The 27734-nt window shown below is 46.1% G+C and overlaps 1 protein-coding gene across 2 annotated transcripts in view; it reads left to right on the forward strand.

The window, feature by feature from the left end:
* LOC142289769 (zona pellucida sperm-binding protein 3 receptor-like) overlaps positions 1–27734 on the forward strand; it is a 168326-nt gene that overhangs the window by 110930 nt on the left and 29662 nt on the right. The window contains exon 6 of one of the 2 annotated variants that reach the window (XM_075333700.1): positions 7791–7985. The exons of the other annotated variant lie outside the window; for it this stretch is intronic. Coding sequence (XP_075189815.1) covers positions 7791–7985 — 195 coding nt within the window. The remainder of the gene's footprint in view (positions 1–7790; positions 7986–27734) is intronic. 2 annotated transcript variants of the gene reach the window in all.

A 27734-nucleotide genomic window follows, 5' to 3' on the forward strand; every position in this document is an offset into this window, starting at 1 on the left:
GTGTCTTTGGAACTGTCTAAAGGCTGCTTTACACACAGCGACATCGCTGGCGATGTCGCTGGTAAAAGCACCCGCGCCAGTCGGTTGTGCGGCACGGGCAAATCGCTGCCTGTGGCGCACAACATTGCTAGGACCCGTCACACGGACTTACCTGCCTAGCAATGTCGCTGTGGCTGGCGAACAGCCTCCTTTCTAAGGGGGCGGTTCGTGCGGCATCACAGTGACATCACACGGCAGCTGTCTAATAGAAGCGGAGGGGCGGAGAGCAGCCAAAAGAAAGTGACGCGCACCTCGTTGCCGGAGGATGCAGGTAAGCTGTTCTTCCTCGTTCCCAGGGTGTCACATGTAGCGATGTGTGCTGCCTCAGGAACGACGAACAACCTGCGTCCTGCAACAGCAACGATATTTGGAATTATAGAATGACGTGTCAACGATCAACGATTAGGTGATTTTGATCGTTAGCGGTCGTTCGTACGTTTCACCGGCCGGATGTGCGTCACGAATTCCGTGACCCCAACGACATCTCGTTAGCAATGTCGTTGTGTGTAAAGCCCCCATTAAAGGTAGGGTGTTTATTTTTTTCAGGACAGGGAGTTTAGAGGTACAACTTATGCGGGCGTCACATGATACGATCTATCGTGCGATCGCACGAGCGATCGTATACGCCCCCGTCGTTTGTGCGTCACGGGCAAATCGATGCCCGTGTCACACAAAGTCGTTAAACCCCCGTCACACGTACTTACCTGCTGAGTTACGTCGCTGTGGGCGGCAAAAATCCACTTCCTGAAGGGGGTGGAACGTTCGGCGTCACAGCGATGTCACACAGCTGCCGGCCAATAGAAGCGGAGGGGCGGAGATGAGTGGGACATAAACATCCTGCCCACCTCCTTCCTTCCGCATAGCCAGCGGGAGCTGCGGGACGAAGGTAAGCTGTGTTCATCATTCTCGGGGTGTCACACGGAGCGATGTGTGATGGTACGATGAACAAGCGTCGCAAAGAAAAATAAACGATATTTTAAAAATAAACGATGTGTAAACGATTCACGATTTGTAATTGATTTGCGATCGTTCTGAGACGCTCGTAGGTGTCACATGAAACAACGTCGCAAACGATGCCGGATGTGCGTCACGAAAACCGTGACCTCGACGACATATCGCACGAGGGATCGTCACGTGTGACGCCCGCATTAGTCTCCTCTTACATGATATGCTGTGATTCAGAAATCTCCAAACATGCACATACTGTAAATATTTAAAGTTTTAGGCAGGTATGGGTAAAATACTGCAAAGAATGTTAATGCAATCAGAAACAAAGTTTCAAAAAATTGAGTATAAAAGCTCTTAATTTATTGTACATTAATTAAAATACAAAAAATACAATACAATATTATATCAAAAAGCAAAATTGCCAATTCATCAAGTCTATAAACCGTAATATACCTGCATTTAAAAATCAGCAAGTTTTATTCATTATATGTATAAAACCACTAAGAAATGTATTTTGTTCTGAAATTGAACACTAATGCCATCTAGTGGTAGAAAAAAATTATCACATATAAATTTTACAAGATGTCGCATAAATTGTAAGAAGTTTTATTATATTATTATTATATAGAAAAACATGCCTAGTGCAAAAAGGATGTTAAATAAAGGTAATATACCTGCACTAAACAAAATTTAGCAAGCATTTAATATTAAAGTATAGTGACATTGAAACTTAGTGTAGAGCGGTATTCAGTCAGACCCTGTTTGCCTCGACACGTGTTTCGTGCTACAACTTCATCAGGAGGCACGAGTCTTAGGGGAAGAGGCAAGTTTTTAAAGAGCTGAAGACCAAGGCATGTGGTAAGGGGATTAGATAATTATATGGCATCTATGTAAATTCCTAGTCTCGGTCTAACTCCAGGATTCAAGTGTGTGTCATGGAACGCAGGCATCACATAGCTGCTAGATAACAGCCCAGGCACATTGCATTGCAGGACACACACTAATCTAACACCATATAGTAATTTCATTATTAGTGTCACTGTGTCTGTGTAAAGAATCTAAATGAACAGAATCTGAAGCTTGAAAGTGGTGGCACAGTGGCTCAGTGGTCAGCCCTGCAGCTTTGCAGCGCTGGGGTCCTGGGTTCTAGTCCCACTCAGGACACTATCTGCAAGGAGTTTGTATGTTCTCCCTGTGTTTGCGTGGGTTTCTTCCGGGTACCTCAGTTTCCTCCCACACTCCAAAAAACATACTGATAGGGAATTTAGATTGTGAGCCCCAATGGGGACGGTGTTACCAATGTATGTAAAGCGCTGTGGAATTAATAGCGTTCTATAATTGAATAAATATTATACTCAATTTTTTTAAACTTTGTTTCTGATTGTTATTGGTTAACGAGTTTAGCTCATTATTTTATGATATTTTTGATATATTTGATTGAAAGTAAGAATGTTTTCAAAAATACAATTGCTAATAGTTTATTTTTAGCAATTAACAAAATAAAAAGGAATAAACAAAAGATAAATCAAAATCAAAATCAATATTTGATCTGGCTGAGCTTTGCCTTCAAAACATCATCAACGTTTCAATTCTTCTAGGTACAATTGCACACAGTATTTGAAGGAATTAGGCAAAGATGTTGTTCCAAACATCTTGGAGAAATATTCACAGATCTTCTGTAAATGTAAGATTTGCAAATCCTTCTACCTCTTGATGTAATCCCAGACAGATTTAAGAATGTTGAGATTTAAGGTACCGTCACACATAACGAGATCGCTAGCGAGATCGCAGCTGAGTCGTGACGCAGTAGCGATCCCGTTAGCAATCTGGTTATGTGTGACACCTACCAGCGATCAGGCCCCTGCTGTGAGATCTCTAGTCGTTGCAGAATGGTCCAGGCTATTTTCTTCAAAGGCGATGTCCTGCTGGGCAGGACACATCACTGTGTTTGACACTGTGTAACAGAGTCCCAGTGACTGCTGAGATCGTTATACAGGTCGCTACTGCGACCTGTATTGTTCCTGCATCGCTGGTAAGATCTGACTGTGTGACATCTCACCAGCGACCTCCCAGCGACTTACCTGCGATCCCTATCAGGTCGCATCGTTTTCGGGATCGCTGGTAAGTCGTTGTGTGTGACTGGGCCTTAAGGCCCTATGTGAATCTAATCATCCCTTCCAGGGCTCCTTGCTATTTTTTTATCCTGAAGATAGTTCTTAATGACATTGGTTACAAATTAAGGCTAGGTTCGCACACTGCGTCTTTTTGACGCTGCGTTTTTTTTGCGTTTTTGGCCGCTAAAAACGCACAAAACCGCACCTGCGTCGAAAAAACGCCTCAAAAAACGCATGCGTTTTTGCCGCGATTTGGTGCGTTTTTGGCTGCATTTTGCTGCGTTTTTTATCTCTGCGTTTTGCTGCGTTTTTCAAATGCATTGCATGGGCGGAAAACGCTGAAAAACGCAGGAAAGAACTGACATGTCCATTTTTTTTTTTAAACTCAAAAACGCAGGTAAAAAAAAACAGATGTGTGCAGACAGCAAAAATGAAAACTCATAGACTTTGCTGGGGAAGCAAAGTCCTGCAGTTTTAAGGCCAAAAACGCACCCGAAAAACACGCAAAAACGCCGCGAAAAACGCACTGTGCGCACATAGCCGTATTCTGTAGCAGGACAACAGCCCCAATCAAAAAGCCATTCAGACGCCTCCCTGATGGTATTGTATGATGGCTACAGTAAGTATCTGCTTGTACTTCTCAGCATTGAGACTATAACATAGCTAGGGGCAGTAGTCATGGGTCTAAGTCCTGCACCCACCCTGGCACACTGCAGACATGGAAAATTGAGTGGATGATGGAGTGGGTGTGGAGGCATTACCTGGGAGCAGTAGTGCTTCTTGGCTGCAAGCCAGCTTTTTAGGGTCTGGTTCCCACTGAGTGATTCAGCATGCAGGGTTACTAGAGACGACTTCTCACCGGTTAAAAACTGCATAAAGTTTACTTGCAACAGTTTTAGAACACAGTTTCACTTCGTTCATAACAGGGTTAACACTCAGCTTCTCATCAGGGATTGTCCTATTGATACACTATGGCTCTTTCATTACAGTTGCAGAGTTCCACCAGCTACCAAGGAGGATGAAGGGTTGTCACTTTGCTGTTGGGCCCTGTACTGTCCTCTGGCTATTCGGCCATACAGGTCCATGTGTAATGCTGTGTTTGTGATGTCCTGCACGGCTATGGTACTTTATCAAGATAACTCCTAGAGCCTTGTTCCTGCAGTGTCAGTGGCCATTTGGTCACTACTGACCCCGCCGCTATCTGCACTGTTCACAATTGCCTGCTTGGTAAGGGGGCGCTCTCCAATCCCTCCGTTTACCTCATTGAAGCCTCTCTGCAGCGTTCCACATCTGGTCACCCTAATTTCCTCATGCACACTCTTCTGCCTGTTCCTTCCTCCACACCACACTCTCCAATCTGCTCCATCTGCTTCATTATTACTCCTAACTCTATCTCCTAAACCAGGAAATCCTTCACACTATATCCCCTTCAGTGTGCGCTGGGTTCTTCTTAGGTAATGTCGTGGGCGGGGAGGAGGGTGTCAGCACTGCGCTCCCCCCTCTGCTCGGGTCCGGCTGCTGCTGCTCAGTGGTGGCTCGAGCGGTGGGCCAGATCCCGGGGGTTCTCGAGCGGCGCTCCTCGCCCGTGAGTGAAAGGGGATTGGGTTGTGGGATATAGTCTATTGTCCGTGATGCCACCCACGGTTGTGGTGATCTGTTAGCACCACCGCTGCTCGGTGTGGGGATCCCGGGAGTGATGGTGTGAAGCAGCAAGTTGTTGTGTTGCCCCTCCGTGGGTAGGGGTTGGTGATCCCGGGGCCCAGTGTTGAGGTGGGTAGATGCAGGGCTTGGTGGGGTGCAGGGACGCGGGGGCAGCGCTGTGCCTTGCGGCACTGTGGTACTCACTCAGCCTGAGACGATGACACAGTTTTTAGTAAAACACTCGGCTGGATGGACGGGTACCCCCAGACGGCTGCGGTTGTTGTTTCTCCCCTGACCCAGTTTGATGGTGTAAGTCCTTTCGTCCACTTCCGTGCACCCTTCTCCTGCACTCCGGCTTCCAGCTGGCTCCCCGACTCCGTACCGGGGGGCCACTGCCCAGCCCCGGCTACCTGCGGTTCCACCAGCTGTCTTCCCGGCTCCCTGCAGATGGACACTCACGTCTGCCGGACTCTCTCTACGAGGCCCTTGGCTCCAACCTAGGCCCCTGGCTCTGTCTGCCTCTCTGCAGACCTTCACTCTTCCTCTCCTAGGACTTGACTGGGCTTGTTTTCTGCCTCAGGTCAGCTCACTCCAGGGTGGGCGTCCCCATCTCCTCACTCCGCCCACCTGGTGTGTCAGTCTGAGCCCGAGGCAGAAAGCAGGTCACTTGGGGATGTCTGCTGTGAACTGCTGGGGGTGGGGGTGTGTTGTTACCTGTGTCCCCTGGCTTGTCCAGGGCGACACAGTAACCGTTTCAGTCCTGCCACTATACCTCATACCCAAGCCTCCCCTTCCAGCTACGGAGCCCAGGACCAGTGACACCTAATGGTAGCTGGCAGTACTGTGTCAGAGCCACACATGGGAAATTTGATGTATTCTGAGGGTTATAGGTTATAGCCCACTCTACTACAAGGACACCAAGAAATGGGCAAAGTTGAAGATCCTACACTCAAATAAATTAGTGCAGCAGATGAAAGACACAACGTGATTCTCTCACATAGAAATCATCAGATGTCTAGCAATGTCATCTGCTCAGATCTGGCACCAATCAGTGGAACACATACACCCATCTACTGTTTGTAGAAACCTGGCCAAAAGTGGTCTTTATGTAAGAATTACAACTAAAAAGCCATACCTCTTACATGGAAACAAGACTAAGTAGCTTACATAAGCATGAAAACATATGAATGTACTGTACGTAGCTATTAGCAAGAAAGTAGCAGCAGATGCTCTTAACTGATGAGTAGTGATGAGCAGACCTATGGATATTCAGGTTCACTGAACCAGCATGAGCTAAAACAAAAATCTGGTTCGGCAGCTGAACTTGACTCCGAACAACAAACCCCATACAAGTCAATAGGGATGAGATGTTCTGGGCTGTAAAATTGATGAAATAAGCGCTAGGGGGCTGTACATGAAAATTAAATGGTTGTAAGAGCAATTTGAAACCAATCACAGACACTGGCACAGAGGGTGGGCAGGGGGAGCAGTGAATATTTGTGAACCTTAATAAGCGGGCCCAGAAAAGACTCTGACTGCAGCGTGATCCTCCGGGAAGCATAATGTCATGATCCATGCCAGGCTGAGCTGTGGCTGGTATCTCATCTTTGGATATCAGGTCATGCAGGTTTTAATTGCTTTCTGCCTCGTTCTGGCGATCAGGCTGTTATATCTCGGCACTACACCTGTGAAGCCTTGCCAGTAATAGTTCTGCTGTGCAGCACGTGAGCCTTGCTTCTGTGAGTGTTCCCTGATCCATCCCATATTCCAGTTACCGTCCTGACCTGTGCCCCTTCCTGTTCTACCTGTCTGCTTCTGGTTCCCTTTGACTTCCCAGTCCTGTCCCATGTCTCTCCCATCCTGTTTCTCCCGGACTGCTTGTTTACCTAGCCTCTCCTGACCTCCTTGCCCAGTATTTGTATTTGTTTTCCCAATGCCTTGTTTGTACCTAACTTCCGTGTTACTCCTGGTTCTGACCTCTGGTTCCCATCTAACTACGTTCCTTGCATCTACCACTGGTTTCCTATTTTGACTTCCTCGTTTGACTTGGATTGCCTTGACTTCTCTATTGTGGTTGCGCCCTCTAGTGGATATTCTGCTTACTGCACCTTGCGTTAGTTTATTCCACTGGAGCAGCGTGACACACGGTATGTATAACTATCCTGCTCTTACTACCATTTAACTTCCATTTGTAGCCCGTGTCATTTTTGTTTTTACAATGATCTCCCTGGCCAATCACAGCCATGAAACTATTTGACATGGCTGTGATGGGGCCAAAACTGCACACTCCAGAAAAGCTTCCTAATTGGCTGCTCTGCAACTTTTCAACAAACTTTATTCGGGTGACAAAAGTTAACAGGAACCTGACATACAGTAAAAAAAAATCTGTGTTCAGGGTTCAGCACTGGACACAAGGTGTCTGGTATGGACCCCAAACTTTACATTTGGAGTTCGCTCATCTCTACTGATGAGTGAAAATGTAATAATAAGTATCTGCAGACAACAGTGAAGCATGCTGGAGGATCCTTATAAGTTTGGAGCTGCATTTTAGCAAATTGAGTTGGGGATTGGGTCAGTATTAATGAGAAATACAGGCAGATAGGTAGCCATCGTAAAATACAACCAGCAGGGCAACTACCCCAAACATACAGGCAATGTCATTAAAAAATATTTTCTATTTAAAAAAGAACAAAGAGTCCTGAAAGTGATGATATGGCTTCCACAGAGTTTGTCTGGAATTACAAAAAGAGACAAAAGGATTTTTGTTGGATCTACAGAAGATCTGTGGTTATTTCTCCAAGATGTTGGGAACAAGCTCCCTGCTGAGTTACTTCAAACACTGTGTGTAAGTGTGCTTAGAAGAACTGATGCTGTTTTGAAGGCACAGGGTGGTCACATCACATATTAATTTTAATTTGTCCATTTACGTGTGGTATAAAAATACAACAGTATATACCATACAATACTATACATCTCCCGTTAGAGTGCTATACTATTTACACTATACTATTTTCACTATAGTTATTTTAATTTTCTTCATTCCTTTAGGAACCTGTCCTAATCCTCCAAACTTAAAGTATGCCGTAATAAATACAACGACAAGCCAAATTGCAGACTATCACCCACTGTCAGCTCAGGTTGTCTATTCATGTATTTCTGGTTTTATACCCAATTTCTTTATGCCATCATCTTCCACGTGTCAAAGTGATTTCACGTGGTCAAAAATCATAGAGTTTTGCAGAAGTGAGTATAACATTACCAAATATTATGATTTATTATTAACTAATATAATATATTAGCCAATTCACTGAATAATCTGAAATAAAAGTGTTGGCAGACTGGTGAATTGAAAGGCGATTAATGACAAGAGGCTCCAAACACAAGTGTTGTGTCTAGAGATGAGCGAACCGGTCCCGGTTCGGCTCGAGGTCGGTTCGCCGAACGGAGGTCCCGTTTGAGTTCGGCTCGTCGAACGTTCGACGAACCGAACTCGAACTGCATAGGAAACAATGGCAGGCAATCACAAACACATAAAAACACCTAGAAAACACCCTCAAAGTTGTCCAAAAGGTGACAAACAACTCACAACACAACACAAACACATGGGAAAGTGACAAGGACATATACTCATGCGAAAACAAAACAGCTGGACAAGGAAAAAGAGGAGGACACACAGATATAGGCATGGCACTCCCTTCTAAAATCATGTAAAACACCGCAAGGTGACTCCAAGCGTAGTCTCCCTTTTTTTCCAAAAATTGGGCCCCACACACACCCACCCATTCAGTGGCATCACTTGTGCCCTAGTTGTACACTTCACAGCTAGATTTGCATCAAGCACATTCAAAAATACGCCATACTTAACCGTCCCAGGATGACTCCGGGGTAGGTAGCAAAGTCTTTGCTTAACCATGACTTGTTCATCTTGGCTCCTTTTAAAAAACACAGCAAGCAAGGGTTACTCCAAGCGGAGTCTCCCTTTTTTTCCAAAAATTGTGCCCCACACACACCCACCCATTCAGTGGCAGCACTTGTGCCCTAGTTGTGCACTTCACAGCTAGATTTGCATCAAGCACATTCAAAAATACGCCATTCTTATCCGTCCCCAGGATGACACCGGGGTAGGTAGCAAAGTCTTTCCTGACCCCAGCTCTGTTCATCTTGGCTTCTTTTAAAAACACAGCAAGCAAGGGTTACTCCAAGCGGAGTCTCCCTTTTTTCCAAAAATTGGGCCCCACACACACCCACCCCTTCAGTGGCAGCAGTTGTGCCCCAGTTGTACAATTCACAGCTAGATTTGCATCAAGCACATTCAAAAATACGCCATTCTTATCCGTCCCCAGGATGACACCAGGGTAAGTAGACAAGTCTTTCCTGACCCCAGCTCTGTTCATCTTGGCTTCTTTTAAAAACACAGCAAGCAAGGGTTACTCCAAGCGGAGTCTCCCTTTTTTCCAAAAATTGGGCCCCACACACACCCACCCCTTCAGTGGCAGCAGTTGTGCCCCAGTTGTACAATTCACAGCTAGATTTGCATCAAGCACATTCAAAAATACGCCATTCTTATCCGTCCCCAGGATGACACCGGGGTAAGTAGCAAAGTCTTTCCTGACCCCAGCTCTGTTCATCTTGGCTTCTTTTAAAAACACAGCAAGCAAGGGTTACTCCAAGCGGAGTCTCCCTTTTTTCCAAAAATTGGGCCCCACACACACCCACCCCTTCAGTGGCAGCAGTTGTGCCCCAGTTGTACAATTCACAGCTAGATTTGCATCAAGCACATTCAAAAATACGGCCTAATGAACCGTCCCCAGGATGACACCAGGGTAGGTAGCAAAGTCTTTCCTGATCCCAGCTCTGTTCATCTTGGCTTCTTTTAAAAACACAGCAAGCAAGGGTTACTCCAAGCGGAGTCTCCCTTTTTTCCAAAAATTGGGCCCCACACACACCCACCCCTTCAGTGGCAGCAGTTGTGCCCCAGTTGTACAATTCACAGCTAGATTTGCATCAAGCACATTCAAAAATACGCCATTCTTATCCGTCCCCAGGATGACACCAGGGTAAGTAGACAAGTCTTTCCTGACCCCAGCTCTGTTCATCTTGGCTTCTTTTAAAAACACAGCAAGCAAGGGTTACTCCAAGCGGAGTCTCCCTTTTTTCCAAAAATTGGGCCCCACACACACCCACCCCTTCAGTGGCAGCAGTTGTGCCCCAGTTGTACAATTCACAGCTAGATTTGCATCAAGCACATTCAAAAATACGCCATTCTTATCCGTCCCCAGGATGACACCGGGGTAAGTAGCAAAGTCTTTCCTGACCCCAGCTCTGTTCATCTTGGCTTCTTTTAAAAACACAGCAAGCAAGGGTTACTCCAAGCGGAGTCTCCCTTTTTTCCAAAAATTGGGCCCCACACACACCCACCCCTTCAGTGGCAGCAGTTGTGCCCCAGTTGTACAATTCACAGCTAGATTTGCATCAAGCACATTCAAAAATACGGCCTAATGAACCGTCCCCAGGATGACACCAGGGTAGGTAGCAAAGTCTTTCCTGATCCCAGCTCTGTTCATCTTGGCTTCTTTTAAAAACACAGCAAGCAAGGGTTACTCCAAGCGGAGTCTCCCTTTTTTCCAAAAATTGGGCCCCACACACACCCACCCCTTCAGTGGCAGCAGTTGTGCCCCAGTTGTACAATTCACAGCTAGATTTGCATCAAGCACATTCAAGAATACGCCATTCTTATCCGTCCCCAGGATGACACCGGGGTAGGTAGCAAAGTCTTTCCTGACCCCAGCTCTGTTCATCTTGGCTTCTTTTAAAAACACAGCAAGCAAGGGTTACTCCAAGCGGAGTCTCCCTTTTTTCCAAAAATTGGGCCCCACACACACCCACCCCTTCAGTGGCAGCAGTTGTGCCCCAGTTGTACAATTCACAGCTAGATTTGCATCAAGCACATTCAAAAATACGCCATTCTTATCCGTCCCCAGGATGACACCAGGGTAAGTAGACAAGTCTTTCCTGACCCCAGCTCTGTTCATCTTGGCTTCTTTTAAAAACACAGCAAGCAAGGGTTACTCCAAGCGGAGTCTCCCTTTTTTCCAAAAATTGGGCCCCACACACACCCACCCCTTCAGTGGCAGCAGTTGTGCCCCAGTTGTACAATTCACAGCTAGATTTGCATCAAGCACATTCAAAAATACGCCATTCTTATCCGTCCCCAGGATGACACCGGGGTAAGTAGCAAAGTCTTTCCTGACCCCAGCTCTGTTCATCTTGGCTTCTTTTAAAAACACAGCAAGCAAGGGTTACTCCAAGCGGAGTCTCCCTTTTTTCCAAAAATTGGGCCCCACACACACCCACCCCTTCAGTGGCAGCAGTTGTGCCCCAGTTGTACAATTCACAGCTAGATTTGCATCAAGCACATTCAAAAATACGGCCTAATGAACCGTCCCCAGGATGACACCAGGGTAGGTAGCAAAGTCTTTCCTGATCCCAGCTCTGTTCATCTTGGCTTCTTTTAAAAACACAGCAAGCAAGGGTTACTCCAAGCGGAGTCTCCCTTTTTTCCAAAAATTGGGCCCCACACACACCCACCCCTTCAGTGGCAGCAGTTGTGCCCCAGTTGTACAATTCACAGCTAGATTTGCATCAAGCACATTCAAGAATACGCCATTCTTATCCGTCCCCAGGATGACACCGGGGTAGGTAGCAAAGTCTTTCCTGACCCCAGCTCTGTTCATCTTGGCTTCTTTTAAAAACACAGCAAGCAAGGGTTACTCCAAGCGGAGTCTCCCTTTTTTCCAAAAATTGGGCCCCACACACACCCACCCCTTCAGTGGCAGCAGTTGTGCCCCAGTTGTACAATTCACAGCTAGATTTGCATCAAGCACATTCAAAAATACGCCATTCTTATCCGTCCCCAGGATGACACCAGGGTAAGTAGCAAAGTCTTTCCTGATCCCAGCTCTGTTCATCTTGGCTTCTTTTAAAAACACAGCAAGCAAGGGTTACTCCAAGCGGAGTCTCCCTTTTTTCCAAAAATTGGGCCCCACACACACCCACCCCTTCAGTGGCAGCAGTTGTGCCCCAGTTGTACAATTCACAGCTAGATTTGCATCAAGCACATTCAAAAATACGCCATTCTTATCCGTCCCCAGGATGACACCGGGGTAGGTAGCAAAGTCTTTCCTGACCCCAGCTCTGTTCATCTTGGCTTCTTTTAAAAACACAGCAAGCAAGGGTTACTCCAAGCGGAGTCTCCCTTTTTTCCAAAAATTGGGCCCCACACACACCCACCCCTTCAGTGGCAGCAGTTGTGCCCCAGTTGTACAATTCACAGCTAGATTTGCATCAAGCACATTCAAAAATACGGCCTAATTAACCGTCCCCAGGATGACACCAGGGTAGGTAGCAAAGTCTTTCCTGATCCCAGCTCTGTTCATCTTGGCTTCTTTTAAAAACACAGCAAGCAAGGGTTACTCCAAGCGGAGTCTCCCTTTTTTCCAAAAATTGGGCCCCACACACACCCACCCCTTCAGTGGCAGCAGTTGTGCCCCAGTTGTACAATTCACAGCTAGATTTGCATCAAGCACATTCAAAAATACGGCCTAATGAACCGTCCCCAGGATGACACCAGGGTAGGTAGCAAAGTCTTTCCTGATCCCAGCTCTGTTCATCTTGGCTTCTTTTAAAAACACAGCAAGCAAGGGTTACTCCAAGCGGAGTCTCCCTTTTTTCCAAAAATTGGGCCCCACACACACCCACCCCTTCAGTGGCAGCAGTTGTGCCCCAGTTGTACAATTCACAGCTAGATTTGCATCAAGCACATTCAAAAATACGCCATTCTTATCCGTCCCCAGGATGACACCGGGGTAGGTAGCAAAGTCTTTCCTGACCCCAGCTCTGTTCATCTTGGCTTCTTTTAAAAACACAGCAAGCAAGGGTTACTCCAAGCGGAGTCTCCCTTTTTTCCAAAAATTGGGCCCCACACACACCCACCCCTTCAGTGGCAGCAGTTGTGCCCCAGTTGTACAATTCACAGCTAGATTTGCATCAAGCACATTCAAAAATACGGCCTAATTAACCGTCCCCAGGATGACACCAGGGTAGGTAGCAAAGTCTTTCCTGATCCCAGCTCTGTTCATCTTGGCTTCTTTTAAAAACACAGCAAGCAAGGGTTACTCCAAGCGGAGTCTCCCTTTTTTCCAAAAATTGGGCCCCACACACACCCACCCCTTCAGTGGCAGCAGTTGTGCCCCAGTTGTACAATTCACAGCTAGATTTGCATCAAGCACATTCAAAAATACGCCATTCTTATCCGTCCCCAGGATGACACCGGGGTAGGTAGCAAAGTCTTTCCTGACCCCAGCTCTGTTCATCTTGGCTTCTTTTAAAAACACAGCAAGCAAGGGTTACTCCAAGCGGAGTCTCCCTTTTTTCCAAAAATTGGGCCCCACACACACCCACCCCTTCAGTGGCAGCAGTTGTGCCCCAGTTGTACAATTCACAGCTAGATTTGCATCAAGCACATTCAAAAATACGGCCTAATTAACCGTCCCCAGGATGACACCAGGGTAGGTAGCAAAGTCTTTCCTGATCCCAGCTCTGTTCATCTTGGCTTCTTTTAAAAACACAGCAAGCAAGGGTTACTCCAAGCGGAGTCTCCCTTTTTTCCAAAAATTGGGCCCCACACACACCCACCCCTTCAGTGGCAGCAGTTGTGCCCCAGTTGTACAATTCACAGCTAGATTTGCATCAAGCACATTCAAAAATACGCCATTCTTATCCGTCCCCAGGATGACACCAGGGTAAGTAGCAAAGTCTTTCCTGATCCCAGCTCTGTTCATCTTGGCTTCTTTTAAAAACACAGCAAGCAAGGGTTACTCCAAGCGGAGTCTCCCTTTTTTCCAAAAATTGGGCCCCACACACACCCACCCCTTCAGTGGCAGCAGTTGTGCCCCAGTTGTACAATTCACAGCTAGATTTGCATCAAGCACATTCAAAAATACGCCATTCTTATCCGTCCCCAGGATGACACCGGGGTAGGTAGCAAAGTCTTTCCTGACCCCAGCTCTGTTCATCTTGGCTTCTTTTAAAAACACAGCAAGCAAGGGTTACTCCAAGCGGAGTCTCCCTTTTTTCCAAAAATTGGGCCCCACACACACCCACCCCTTCAGTGGCAGCAGTTGTGCCCCAGTTGTACAATTCACAGCTAGATTTGCATCAAGCACATTCAAAAATACGGCCTAATTAACCGTCCCCAGGATGACACCAGGGTAGGTAGCAAAGTCTTTCCTGATCCCAGCTCTGTTCATCTTGGCTTCTTTTAAAAACACAGCAAGCAAGGGTTACTCCAAGCGGAGTCTCCCTTTTTTCCAAAAATTGGGCCCCACACACACCCACCCCTTCAGTGGCAGCAGTTGTGCCCCAGTTGTACAATTCACAGCTAGATTTGCATCAAGCACATTCAAAAATACGGCCTAATGAACCGTCCCCAGGATGACACCAGGGTAGGTAGCAAAGTCTTTCCTGATCCCAGCTCTGTTCATCTTGGCTTCTTTTAAAAACACAGCAAGCAAGGGTTACTCCAAGCGGAGTCTCCCTTTTTTCCAAAAATTGGGCCCCACACACACCCACCCCTTCAGTGGCAGCAGTTGTGCCCCAGTTGTACAATTCACAGCTAGATTTGCATCAAGCACATTCAAAAATACGCCATTCTTATCCGTCCCCAGGATGACACCGGGGTAGGTAGCAAAGTCTTTCCTGACCCCAGCTCTGTTCATCTTGGCTTCTTTTAAAAACACAGCAAGCAAGGGTTACTCCAAGCGGAGTCTCCCTTTTTTCCAAAAATTGGGCCCCACACACACCCACCCCTTCAGTGGCAGCAGTTGTGCCCCAGTTGTACAATTCACAGCTAGATTTGCATCAAGCACATTCAAAAATACGGCCTAATTAACCGTCCCCAGGATGACACCAGGGTAGGTAGCAAAGTCTTTCCTGATCCCAGCTCTGTTCATCTTGGCTTCTTTTAAAAACACAGCAAGCAAGGGTTACTCCAAGCGGAGTCTCCCTTTTTTCCAAAAATTGGGCCCCACACACACCCACCCCTTCAGTGGCAGCAGTTGTGCCCCAGTTGTACAATTCACAGCTAGATTTGCATCAAGCACATTCAAAAATACGCCATTCTTATCCGTCCCCAGGATGACACCGGGGTAGGTAGCAAAGTCTTTCCTGACCCCAGCTCTGTTCATCTTGGCTTCTTTTAAAAACACAGCAAGCAAGGGTTACTCCAAGCGGAGTCTCCCTTTTTTCCAAAAATTGGGCCCCACACACACCCACCCCTTCAGTGGCAGCAGTTGTGCCCCAGTTGTACAATTCACAGCTAGATTTGCATCAAGCACATTCAAAAATACGGCCTAATTAACCGTCCCCAGGATGACACCAGGGTAGGTAGCAAAGTCTTTCCTGATCCCAGCTCTGTTCATCTTGGCTTCTTTTAAAAACACAGCAAGCAAGGGTTACTCCAAGCGGAGTCTCCCTTTTTTCCAAAAATTGGGCCCCACACACACCCACCCCTTCAGTGGCAGCAGTTGTGCCCCAGTTGTACAATTCACAGCTAGATTTGCATCAAGCACATTCAAAAATACGGCCTAATTAACCGTCCCCAGGATGACACCAGGGTAGGTAGCAAAGTCTTTCCTGATCCCAGCTCTGTTCATCTTGGCTTCTTTTAAAAACACAGCAAGCAAGGGTTACTCCAAGCGGAGTCTCCCTTTTTTCCAAAAATTGGGCCCCACACACACCCACCCATTCAGTGGCAGCACTTGTGCCCTAGTTGTACACTTCACAGCTAGATTTGCATCAAGCACATTCCAAATCCACAAGCATTTACTCTCCCCAGGATGACACAGGGGTAGTAAATTCCTTCTGGATCCATGACTTGTTCATTTTGATGAACGTCAGTTTGTCCACATTGTCACTGGACAGACGCGTGCGCTTATCTGTCAGCACACACCCAGCAGCACTGAAGATACGTTCAGAGACAATGCTGGCAGCTGGACACGACAAAATCTCCAAGGCGTAACTGGATAGCTCTGGCCATTTTTCTAGATTTGAAGCCCAAAAGGAGCAAGGCTCCATTTGCAAAGTCATGGCATCGATGTTCATTTGGAGATACTCCTGTATCATCCTCTCCAGCCGTTGACTATGTGTCAGACTTGTTGTATCTGGTGGCCTTGCAAAGGAGGGTCTTAAAAAAATTATGAAAAGATTCCATAAAATTACTGTTACCAGCACCAGATACGGTCCTACTGGTACGGGTAGACTGTTGAAGATGACGAGACCGTCCCATGTTTGTCAAGTTACAACTGGGAGATTCACTCCCTGCACCTGCACGGTTGTTTGGTGGAAAAGCCGATCTAAGATCGAGTAACAGCTTCTTCTGATACTCCTGCATACGTGCGTCCCTTTCTATGGCTGGAATTATGTCACAAAATTTGGACTTGTACCGGGGATCTAATAGTGTGGCAAACCAGTAGTCATCATCACTTCTAATTTTGACAATACGAGGGTCACGTTGGAGGTAGTGCAACAAGAAGGCACTCATGTGTCTTGCGCAGCCATGCGGACCAAGTCCACGCTGTGTTTGTGGCATAGAGGTGCTAACCGTTCTTTCTTCCTCTGACATCTCCCCCCAACCTCTTTCAACAGAAATTTGACCAAGGTCTCCCTCATCTGCTGAGTCTTCCATGTCCATGGACAGTTCGTCCTCCATTTCTTCATGTTCTCCTGCACCTTCCTCAACATCTCGCCTGCTACCATGCGCCCTTGTTGATCCCTGTCCCCCATGGTCCCATGCCTGGCGCCTTGGTGATGATGAACGTCTGGACCTTGTTGATGTTGTTGTGTCTTGCGCATATGAATCCTCCTGTAGTTCATCCCCTTCCTGTTGTCCCACCCCCTGACTCCGAATAGTGTTTAGCGTGTGCTCCAGCATGTAAATGACTGGAATCGTCATGCTGATAATGGCATTGTCAGCGCTAAACATATTCGTCGCCATGTCGAAACTGTGCAGAAGGGTGCATAGGTCCTTGATCTGAGACCACTCCATCAGGGTGATCTGCCCCACCTCTGCATCTCGTTGGCCCAGGCTATACGTCATGACGTATTGCACCAGGGCTCGGCGGTGCTGCCACAGTCGCTGTAACATGTGGAGAGTTGAATTCTAGCGTGTCGCCACATCGCATTCCAGGCGATGAACCGGCAGGCCGAAAGACTTCTGGAGCGATGCAAGTCGCTCAGCTGCGGCGCTTGAACGGCGGAAGTGAGCAGACAGTTTTCGTGCCCTGTTCAGAAGGCCATCTAGGCCGGGATATTGTGTTAAAAATTGCTGGACGACAAGGTTCAACATGTGAGCCATACAAGGTACGTGTGTCACCTTGCCCAGGCGAAGGGCCGCACCAAGGTTTGCAGCATTGTCGCACACGGCCTTACCAGGCTGCAGGTTGAGTGGAGACAACCATTTATTAAACTCGGACCGCAGAGCTGACCACAACTCCTCAGCTGTGTGACTCTTATTCCCAAGACATGTCAAGCTAAAGACCGCCTGATGCCGTTGCGCTCTGCTGCCAGCATAGTAATGAGGGGTGCGTGATTCCTTCTGCGCAGTGAGAACGCTGGTGGCCTGACCAGGCAGGCTTGGGGCGGAGGTGGAGGAGCCAGATGAGGTGGAGGATGCAGAAGCAGTGGCGGAACTTGGACAGACAGAGGATTGACACACAAGTCGTGGGGACGGCAAGACTTGTGCAGCAGACCCTTCACCATCTATCACCATAGTTACCCAGTGCCCAGTCAGCGACATGTAACGTCCCTGTCCATGCTTACTGGTCCAAGTATCAGTGGTGAAATGCACCCGTTCACACACAGAGTTTCTCAAGGAAGCGGTGATGTTGTGTGCGACATGCTGGTGTAGCGCGGGCACACCTTTCTTAGAGAAGTAGTGGCGACTAGGCATCTGGTACTGAGGCACAGCGACAGACATAAGGTCTCTAAAATCCTGTGTGTCCACTAGGCGGAAAGGCAGCATTTCGGTAGCCAACAGCTTACAGAGGGATAGAGTCAACCTCTTAGCTTTGTCATGGGTCGCAGGAAGTGGCCTTTTATTTGACCACATCTGAGGGACAGAGATCTGGCTGCTGTGTGTAGACGGTGTTGAGTAGGGTGTCCCTGGAAAAATGCAGGTTTGTGAGGAAAGTGCAGGCGGAGACATGATGTTGCCTTCATCCAACGTTGGTGCTATCGATGTCTGAGAGAGCTGTACACACTCACTTGTTTCCCCTTCCAAACCAACTGACGACCTACCAAGCAAACTGCCTGTTGCGGTTACACTGGTGGAAGTTCTGGGTGGAAAAACAGGTGTGACAGCTGTCACCACAGTCCTAGAAGATGAAGAGCGCACGGATGCACTGGAAGGGGCAGGCGGTGGATGGTTCGCTCCGCTAGGCCGCATTGCAGCACGGTGAGCTTCCCACCGGGCCATATGATATTTATTCATGTGACGATTCATGGAAGAAGTTGTCAAACTGCTGAGGTTTTGACCTCTACTAAGAGAACCATGACAAATTTTACAGATCACATAATTTGGGCGATCTTTTTCTATGTCAAAAAAGGACCAGGCTAGGCAAGGCTTAGAGGCCATGCGACCTGTTGATCCACCCCGAATAATGCTCAGAGGCAGAGTGGTGGCTGAGGATGCAGTTGTATACGTGCTACCAGTACTCCGACTGTGTCCAGGAAGGCGCAAGGTAACTTCGTCATCAGTTGCATCCTCCTCCACCACCTCTGTTGACCTCCTCGAGTGCCTGACTGTGGGTTGACAGTAGGTGGGATCTAGAACTTCATCATCAATTGTTGTGTTTGCACTCCCCTCCCCATCAGACCGAGCCTCTTCTTGCCCTGACCGAATATTTAAGTTTTCATCCCAATCGGGTATCTGCGTCTCATCTTCATCAGTATGTTCCTCATTGTCTATAACCACAGGTGTTACAGTTTGTGACAAAGGGTCAACATTATGCTCAGAAACTTGGTCCTCACGGCCTGAATCAGAGTCACAAAGGTTCTGGGCATCACTGCAGACCATTTCCTGTTCTGTACTCACTGTAGCTTGGGAGCAGACCTCTGATTCCCAGGCTATAGTGTGACTGAACAGCTCTGCAGACTCAGCCATCTCAGTTCCACCATACTGTGCAGGGCTGATGGAGACTTCAGAGCTGGGAGAAAGCAAGTTTGATTGGGATGACAACTCAGAGTACTGGTGTTTTTTGGATGCGGTACTTGAAGTGGCTGAGATGGCACTTGTTGGACCACTTGAGATCCATTCAAGCATTTTCCTTTTTTGGCCATCATCTACCTTTGTTCCTGTTGTTCGTGTCCGTAAAAAAGGGAGCACATCGGATTGTCCACGGTAAGTAGTAGACATCTTACTATTGCTGGTAGATGGTCTATCTTCAGCAGATGATAATGGAGCTTTGCCACCTTCCCCACGGACAAAACCTTTTTTGCCTTTTCCACCACGCCTCTTCCCCTTTCCACCAGCATCTGTCATTTTGCCACTCATGTTGATTGCGACAAGATTGTGGACTGAAAATGTGGTAGTAAAAATTGAGAGGTGGTGTAGATTGCAGTGGTGGTCTAGCTTTATTAACAGCAGAATATAAAAGAATAAATATCCCTGACAATGCAACTACGGCCCTTAAACTTACAGCAAAAATTGCTAGTATAATGGCTTAGTTATAATGAGTTGGAGTGTGCAATGCAGGTAGAAGTGCTGCAAATGTCTTTGCACTAGTGTGACTAGACAACAGTCCAATAGCCACGTTTAGGATGCCACTAGGTACACTGAGTGTTTGCTAGTATAATGGCTTAGTTATAATGAGTTGGAGTGTGCAATGCAGGCAGAGGTGCTGCAAATGTCTTTGCACTAGTGGGACTATAGCAAAGTACAATAGCCACGTTTAGGATGCCACTAGGTACACTGAGTGTTTGCTAGTATAATGGCTTAGTTATAATGAGTTGGAGTGTGCAATGCAGGTAGAGGTGCTGCAAATGTCTTTGCACTAGTGTGACTAGACAACAGTCCAATAGCAACGTTTAGGATGCCACTAGGTACACTGAGTGTTTGCTAGTATAATGGCTTAGTTGTAATGAGTTGGAGTGTGCAATGCAGGCAGAGGTGCTGCAAATGTCTTTGCACTAGTGGGACTATAGCAAAGTCCAATAGCCACGTTTAGGATGCCACTAGGTACACTGAGTGTTTGCTAGTATAATGGCTTAGTTATAATGAGTTGGAGTGTGCAATGCAGGCAGAGGTGCTGCAAATGTCTTTGCACTAGTGGGACTATAGCAAAGTCCAATAGCCAATGTTTAGGATGCCACTAGGTACACTGAGTGTTTGCTAGTATAATGGCTTAGTTATAATGAGTTGGAGTGTGCAATGCAGGCAGAGGTGCTGCAAATGTCTTTGCAGTAGTGGGACTATAGCAAAGTCCAATAGCCACGTTTAGGATGCCACTAGGTACACTGAGTGTTTGCTAGTACAATGGCTTAGTTATAATGAGTTGGAGTGTGCAATGCAGGCAGAGGTGCTGCAAATGTCTTTGCACTAGTGGGACTATAGCAAAGTCCAGTAGCCACGTTTAGGATGCCACTAGGTACACTGAGTGTTTGCTAGTATAATGGCTTAGTTATAATGAGTTGGAGTGTGCAATGCAGGCAGAGGTGCTGCAAATGTCTTTGCACTAGTGGGACTATAGCAAAGTCCAATAGCCACGTTTAGGATGCCACTAGGTACACTGAGTGTTTGCTAGTATAATGGCTTAGTTATGAGTTGGAGTGTGCAATGCAGGCAGAGGTGCTGCAAATGTCTTTGCACTAGTGGGACTAGACAACAGTCCAATAGCCACGTTTAGGATGCCACTAGGTACACTGAGTGTTTGCTAGTATAATGGCTTAGTTATAATGAGTTGGAGTGTGCAATGCAGGCAGAGGTGCTGCAAATGTCTTTGCACTAGTGTGACTAGACAACAGTCCAATAGCCACGTTTAGGATGCCACTAGGTACACTGAGTGTTTGCTAGTATAATGGCTTAGTTATAATGAGTTGGAGTGTGCAATGCAGGCAGAGGTGCTGCAAATGTCTTTGCACTAGTGGGACTATAGCAAAGTCCAATAGCCACGTTTAGGATGCCACTAGGTACACTGAGTGTTTGCTAGTATAATGGCTTAGTTATAATGAGTTGGAGTGTGCAATGCAGGCAGATGTGCTGCAAATATCTTTGCACTAGTGGGACTAGACAACAGTCCAATAGCCACGTTTAGGATGCCACTAGGTACACTGAGTGTTTGCTAGTATAATGGCTTAGTTATAATGAGTTGGAGTGTGCAATGCAGGCAGACGTGCTGCAAATATCTTTGCACTAGTGGGACTAGACAACAGTCCAATAGCCACGTTTAGGATGCCACTAGGTACACTGAGTGTTTACTAGTATAATGGCTTAGTTATAATGAGTTGGAGTGTGCAATGCAGGCAGAGGTGCTTCAAATGTCTTTGCACTAGTGTGACTAGACAACAGTCCAATAGCCACGTTTAGGATGCCACTAGGTACACTGAGTGTTTGCTAGTATAATGGCTTAGTTATAATGAGTTGGAGTGTGCAATGCAGGCAGAGGTGCTGCAAATGTCTTTGCACTAGTGGGACTATAGCAAAGTCCAATAGCCACGTTTAGGATGCCACTAGGTACACTGAGTGTTTGCTAGTATAATGGCTTAGTTATAATGAGTTGGAGTGTGCAATGCAGGCAGAGGTGCTGCAAATGTCTTTGCACTAGTGGGACTATAGCAAAGTCCAATAGCCACGTTTAGGATGCCACTAGGTACACTGAGTGTTTGCTAGTATAATGGCTTAGTTATAATGAGTTGGAGTGTGCAATGCAGGCAGAGGTGCTGCAAATGTCTTTGCACTAGTGGGACTATAGCAAAGTCCAATAGCCACGTTTAGGATGCCACTAGGTACACTGAATGTTTGCTAGTATAATGGCTTAGTTATAATGAGTTGGCGTGTGCAATGCAGGCAGAGGTGCTGCAAATGTCTTTGCACTAGTGGGACTATAGCAAAGTCCAATAGCCATGTTTAGGATGCCACTAGGTACACTGAGTGTTTGCTAGTATAATAGCTTAGTTATAATGAGTTGGAGTGTGCAATGCAGGCAGAGGTGCTGCAAATGTCTTTGCACTAGTGTGACTAGACAACAGTCCAATAGCCACGTTTAGGATGCCACTAGGTACACTGAGTGTTTGCTAGTATAATGGCTTAGTTATAATGAGTTGGAGTGTGCAATGCAGGCAGAGGTGCTGCAAATAGCAATATGGAAAGGAGTGTGCTGCTCACTGAGCAGCAGCTTGCTGGGTCAGATGTGGGGGAGGATCGTAGTAGGGAGCGGCAGGACGGTGAGGTAGGTAGCTGGGTGACAGTTAGAAAGGGGGGTAAAGGGAAAAGTGCTAGGGAGGCTAGTCCTGAACTGACACACCCCAATAGGTTTGCAAACTTGGCAGATGAGGGGGATGTCATTACAGGGGTAGCATTGCTGCAGCAAGGCATGACCTCTGAACGCCAGAGGAGTGTCTGCTCCAGTAAGGGGGGGAATAGGAGTGCAGGGCAGGCAAGACAGGTACTGGTAGTGGGGGACTCAATTATTAGGGGGACAGATAGGGCAATCTGTCACAAAGACAGGGATCGCCGAACAGTGTGTTGTCTTCCTGGCGCTCAAGTTCGGCACATCGCTGATCGGGTTGACAGGTTACTGGGAGGGGCTGGGGAGGACCCAGCGGTCATTGTACACATTGGCACAAATGACAAAGTTAGAGGTAGGTGGAAGGTCCTTAAAGATGATTTCAGGGAATTAGGTTGTAAGCTTAAAGCATGGACCTCAAAGGTGGTATTTTCGGAAATACTACCTGTGCCACGAGCCACACCAGAGAGGCAAAGAGAGATCAGGGAGGTTAACAGGTGGCTCAAGAATTGGTGTAGGAAAGAGAGTTTTGGGTTCCTGGAGAATTGGGCCGACTTTTCAGTTGGCTACAGATTCTATGCTAGGGATGGGCTGCATCTTAATGGGGAGGGTGCAGCTCTGCTGGGGCAGAAAATGGCTAGAAGGTTGGAGGAGTGTTTAAACTAGGAATGGGGGGCGAGGGTATTCACTTTATAGAAGGGGAATGTAGTGCAGATAGTGACCAGGGCACAAGTAATGAAATTGGGGGTGGTACGGGGGGAAGGGTTAGGACAGTCAATACAGTAAGCAGGAATATAGGTACAGAGTCATACGTAACGTGCATGTACACTAATGCCCGAAGCCTCACAAATAAGGTGGAGGAATTAGAATTAATATTGTTGGAAGAAAATTATGATATAGTGGGGATATCAGAGACATGGCTGGATGAGAGCTATGACTGGGCTGTTAATTTACAGGGTTATAGCCTATTCAGGAATGACCGTACAAATAAGCGAGGGGGAGGTGTGTGTCTATATGTAAAATCATCCTTAAAACCCATCCTGCGTGACAACATATGTGAGGGTACTGAGAATGTAGAGTCCCTATGGGTGGAGATAAGGGGGGGGAGAATGAATAATAAAATACTGATAGGGGTGTGTTATAAGACGCCGAATATTATGGAAGAGGTAGAGAATCTCCTCATAAAGCAAATTGATAAAGCAGCGAGTCTCGGAGAGGTAATTATTATGGGGGACTTTAACTATCCTGATATAAATTGGGGAACAGAAACTTGCAGTTCCAGCAAAGGAAATAGATTTTTGATAACAATGAAAGATAATTACCTTTCACAAATGGTACAGGACCCCACAAGAGGGGGAGCACTACTAGACCTTGTACTAACCAATAGGCCAGACCGCATATCAAATATACAAGTTGGGGGTTACTTGGGGAATAGTGATCACAAAATAATAAGTTTTCATGTATTCTTTAGTAAGATGTATAGTAGAGGGGCTACAAGGACACTAAACTTCAGGAAAGCAAATTTTAAACGGTTGAGAGATGATCTTAGTGCAATAAACTGGGATGATGTACTAAGTAATAAAAGTACACAAAGCAAATGGGAGACTTTTATGAGCATCCTGAATAGGGCTTGTGCAGAAAATATACCCTATGGGAACAAACATGCTAGAAATAGGAGGAAACCCCTATGGCTAAATAGAGCTGTAAGGGAAGCAATAAAAGAAAAACAGAAAGCCTTAAAAGAATTAAAGAGGGTAGGTAGTGATGAGGCATTATATAATTATAGAAAATTAAATAAAATATGTAAAAAGCAAATTAAGTTAGCTAAGTTTGAGACAGAGAGACTCATTGCGAGAGAAAGTAAAAATAATCCTAAAATATTCTTTAACTACATAAACAGTAAAAAACTGAAAAGCGATAGTGTTGGCCCCCTTAAAAATAGTCTTGGTGAAATGGTGGAAGGGGATGAGGGTAAAGCCAACCTGCTGAATGACTTTTTTTCTACGGTTTTTATACAAGAAAATGCCATGGCAGATGACATGACCAGTGATGCCATAAATTCACCCTTGAATATTACCTGCTTAACCCAGCAGGAAGTACGCCGCCGCCTCGAAATCACTAAGGTTGACAAATCTCCGGGCCCGGATGGCATACACCCCAGAGTACTACAGGAATTGAGTTCTGTGATAGATAGACCATTATTTTTAATCTTCTCAGATTCCTTAATAACAGGGTCGGTACCGCAGGACTGGCGCATAGCAAATGTGGTGCCAATATTCAAAAAGGGGACAAAAACTGAGCCGGGAAATTATAGGCCGGTAAGTTTAACCTCTACGGTTGGTAAAATCCTTGAGGGTTTCTTGAGAGATGCTATACTGGAGTATCTCAAGAAAAATAACCTTATGACAGAGTATCAACATGGGTTTATGAGGGATCGATCCTGTCAAACTAATTTGATCAGCTTCTATGAAGAGGTAAGTTCAAGCCTGGACCAGGGAAATGCAGTGGATGTTGTGTATATGGACTTTTCAAAAGCTTTTGATACGGTGCCACACAAAAGGTTGGTACATAAAATGAGAATAATGGGGATAGGGGAAAATATGTGTAACTGGGTTAAAAACTGGCTCAGTGATAGGAAACAAAGGGTGGTTATTAATGGTACGTACTCGGACTGGGTCTCAGTTCATAGTGGGGTACCACAGGGGTCAGTATTGGGCCCGCTTCTTTTCAACATATTTATAAATGACCTTGTTGGGAGCATGCGGAGTAGAATTTCAATATTTGCAGATGATACTAAACTCTGCAGGGTAATCAATACAGAGGAGGATAATTTTATATTACAGGGAGATTTATGTAAATTGGAGGATTGGGCTGAGAAGTGGCAATTGAAGTTTAATGTAGATAAATGTAAGGTCATGCACTTGGGTAGAGGAAATAACATTTATGATTATGTACTTAATTGTAGAACACTGGGTAAAACAGACACAGAAAAAGACTTGGGTGTATGGGTGTATGGTGAACTTCACTTTAGTGGACAGTGTCAGGCAGCTGCTGCCAGGGCTAATAAACTAATGGGATGTATTAAAAGAGGTATAAGTGTTCATGAAAAAAATATAGTTCTACCTCTGTACAAGTCACTAGTGCGACCGCACGTAGAATACTGTGTACAATTCTGGTCACCGATATATAAGAAGGACATAGCTGAACTGGAGAGGGTGCAAAGAAGAGCGACCAAGATTATTAGAGGAATGGGGGGGCTGCAATACGAAGACAGGTTATTAAACTTGGGGTTATTTAGTCTGGAAAAACGAAGGCTTAGGGGAGATCTAATCACAATGTACAAATATATGAGGGGACAGTACAGAGACCTTTGCAAAGATCTATTTACACCTAGGCCTGCGACTGGAACACGGGGGCATCCGCTACGTCTTGAGGAAAGAAGGTTTAATCATAATCACAGACGAGGATTCTTTACTGTACGAGCAGTGAGACTATGGAATTCTCTGCCGCATGATGTTGTAATGAGTGATTCACTACTAACATTTAAGCAGAGCCTGGATGCCTTTCTTGAAAAATTTAATATAACCAGTTATGTATATTAGATTTTATGACAGGGTATTGATCCAGGGAACTAGTCTGATTGCCGGATGTGGAGTCAGGAAGGAAATTTTTTCCCCATTGGAACTTGTTTGCCACATTGGGGTTTTTTGCCTTCCTCTGGATCAACATGTTAGGCTACGGGTTGAACTAGATGGACTTAGAGTCTCCCTTCAACCTTAAAACTATGATACTATGATACTATGAAATGTCTTTGCACTAGTGGGACTATAGCAAAGTCCAATAGCCACGTTTAGGATGCCACTAGGTACACTGAGTGTTTGCTAGTATAATGGCTTAGTTATAATGAGTTTGAGTGTGCAATGCAGGCAGAGGTGCTGCAAATGTCTTTGCACTAGTGGGACTATAGCAAAGTCCAATAGTCACGTTTAGGATGCCACTAGGTACACTGAGTGTTTGCTAGTATAATGGCTTAGTTATAATGAGTTGGAGTGTGCAATGCAGGCAGAGGTGCTGCAAATGTCTTTGCACTAGTGGGACTATAGCAAAGTCCAATAGCCACGTTTAGGATGCCACTAGGTACACTGAGTGTTTGCTAGTATAATGGCTTAGTTATAATGAGTTGGAGTGTGCAATGCAGGCAGACGTGCTGCAAATATCTTTGCACTAGTGTGTCTAGACAACAGTCCAATAGCCACGTTTAGGATGCCACTAGGTACACTGAGTGTTTGCTAGTACAATGGCTTAGTTATAATGAGTTGGAGTGTGCAATGCAGGCAGAGGTGCTGCAAATGTCTTTGCACTAGTGTGTCTAGACAACAGTCCAATAGCCACGTTTAGGATGCCACTAGGTACACTGAGTGTTTGCTAGTATAATGGCTTAGTTATAATGAGTTGGAGTGTGCAATGCAGGCAGAGGTGCTGCAAATGTCTTTGCACTAGTGGGACTATAGCAAAGTCCAATAGCCACGTTTAGGATGCCACTAGGTACACTGAGTGTTTGCTAGTATAATGGCTTAGTTATATTGAGTTGGAGTGTGCAATGCAGGCAGAGGTGCTGCAAATGTCTTTGCACTAGTGTGACTAGACAACAGTCCAATAGCCACGTTTAGGATGCCACTAGGTACACTGAGTGTTTGCTAGTATAATGGCTTAGTTATAATGAGTTGGAGTGTGCAATGCAGGCAGAGGTGCTGCAAATGTCTTTGCACTAGTGGGACTATAGCAAAGTCCAATAGCCACGTTTAGGATGCCACTAGGTACACTGAGTGTTTGCTAGTATAATGGCTTAGTTATAATGAGTTGGAGTGTGCAATGCAGGCAGAGGTGCTGCAAATGTCTTTGCACTAGTGTGACTAGACAACAGTCCAATAGCCACATTTAGGATGCCACTAGGTACACTGAGTGTTTGCTAGTATAATGGCTTAGTTATAATGAGTTGGAGTGTGCAATGCAGGCAGAGGTGCTGCAAATGTCATTGCACTAGTGGGACTATAGCAAAGTCCAATAGCCACGTTTAGGATGCCACTAGGTACACTGAGTGTTTGCTAGTATAATGGCTTAGTTATAATGAGTTGGGAGTGTGCAATGCAGGCAGAGGTGCTGCAAATGTCATTGCACTAGTGGGACTATAGCAAAGTCCAATAGCCACGTTTAGGATGCCACTAGGTACACTGAGTGTTTGCTAGTATAATGGCTTAGTTATAATGAGTTGGAGTGTGCAATGCAGGTAGAGGTGCTGCAAATGTCTTTGCACTAGTGTGACTAGACAACAGTCCAATAGCCACGTTTAGGATGCCACTAGGTACACTGAGTGTTTGCTAGTATAATGGCTTAGTTATAATGAGTTGGAGTGTGCAATGCAGGCAGAGGTGCT

This window comes from Anomaloglossus baeobatrachus, chromosome 2 (genome assembly GCF_048569485.1).
Source record: "Anomaloglossus baeobatrachus isolate aAnoBae1 chromosome 2, aAnoBae1.hap1, whole genome shotgun sequence".
In the NCBI taxonomy this organism is placed as follows: domain Eukaryota; kingdom Metazoa; phylum Chordata; class Amphibia; order Anura; family Aromobatidae; genus Anomaloglossus; species Anomaloglossus baeobatrachus.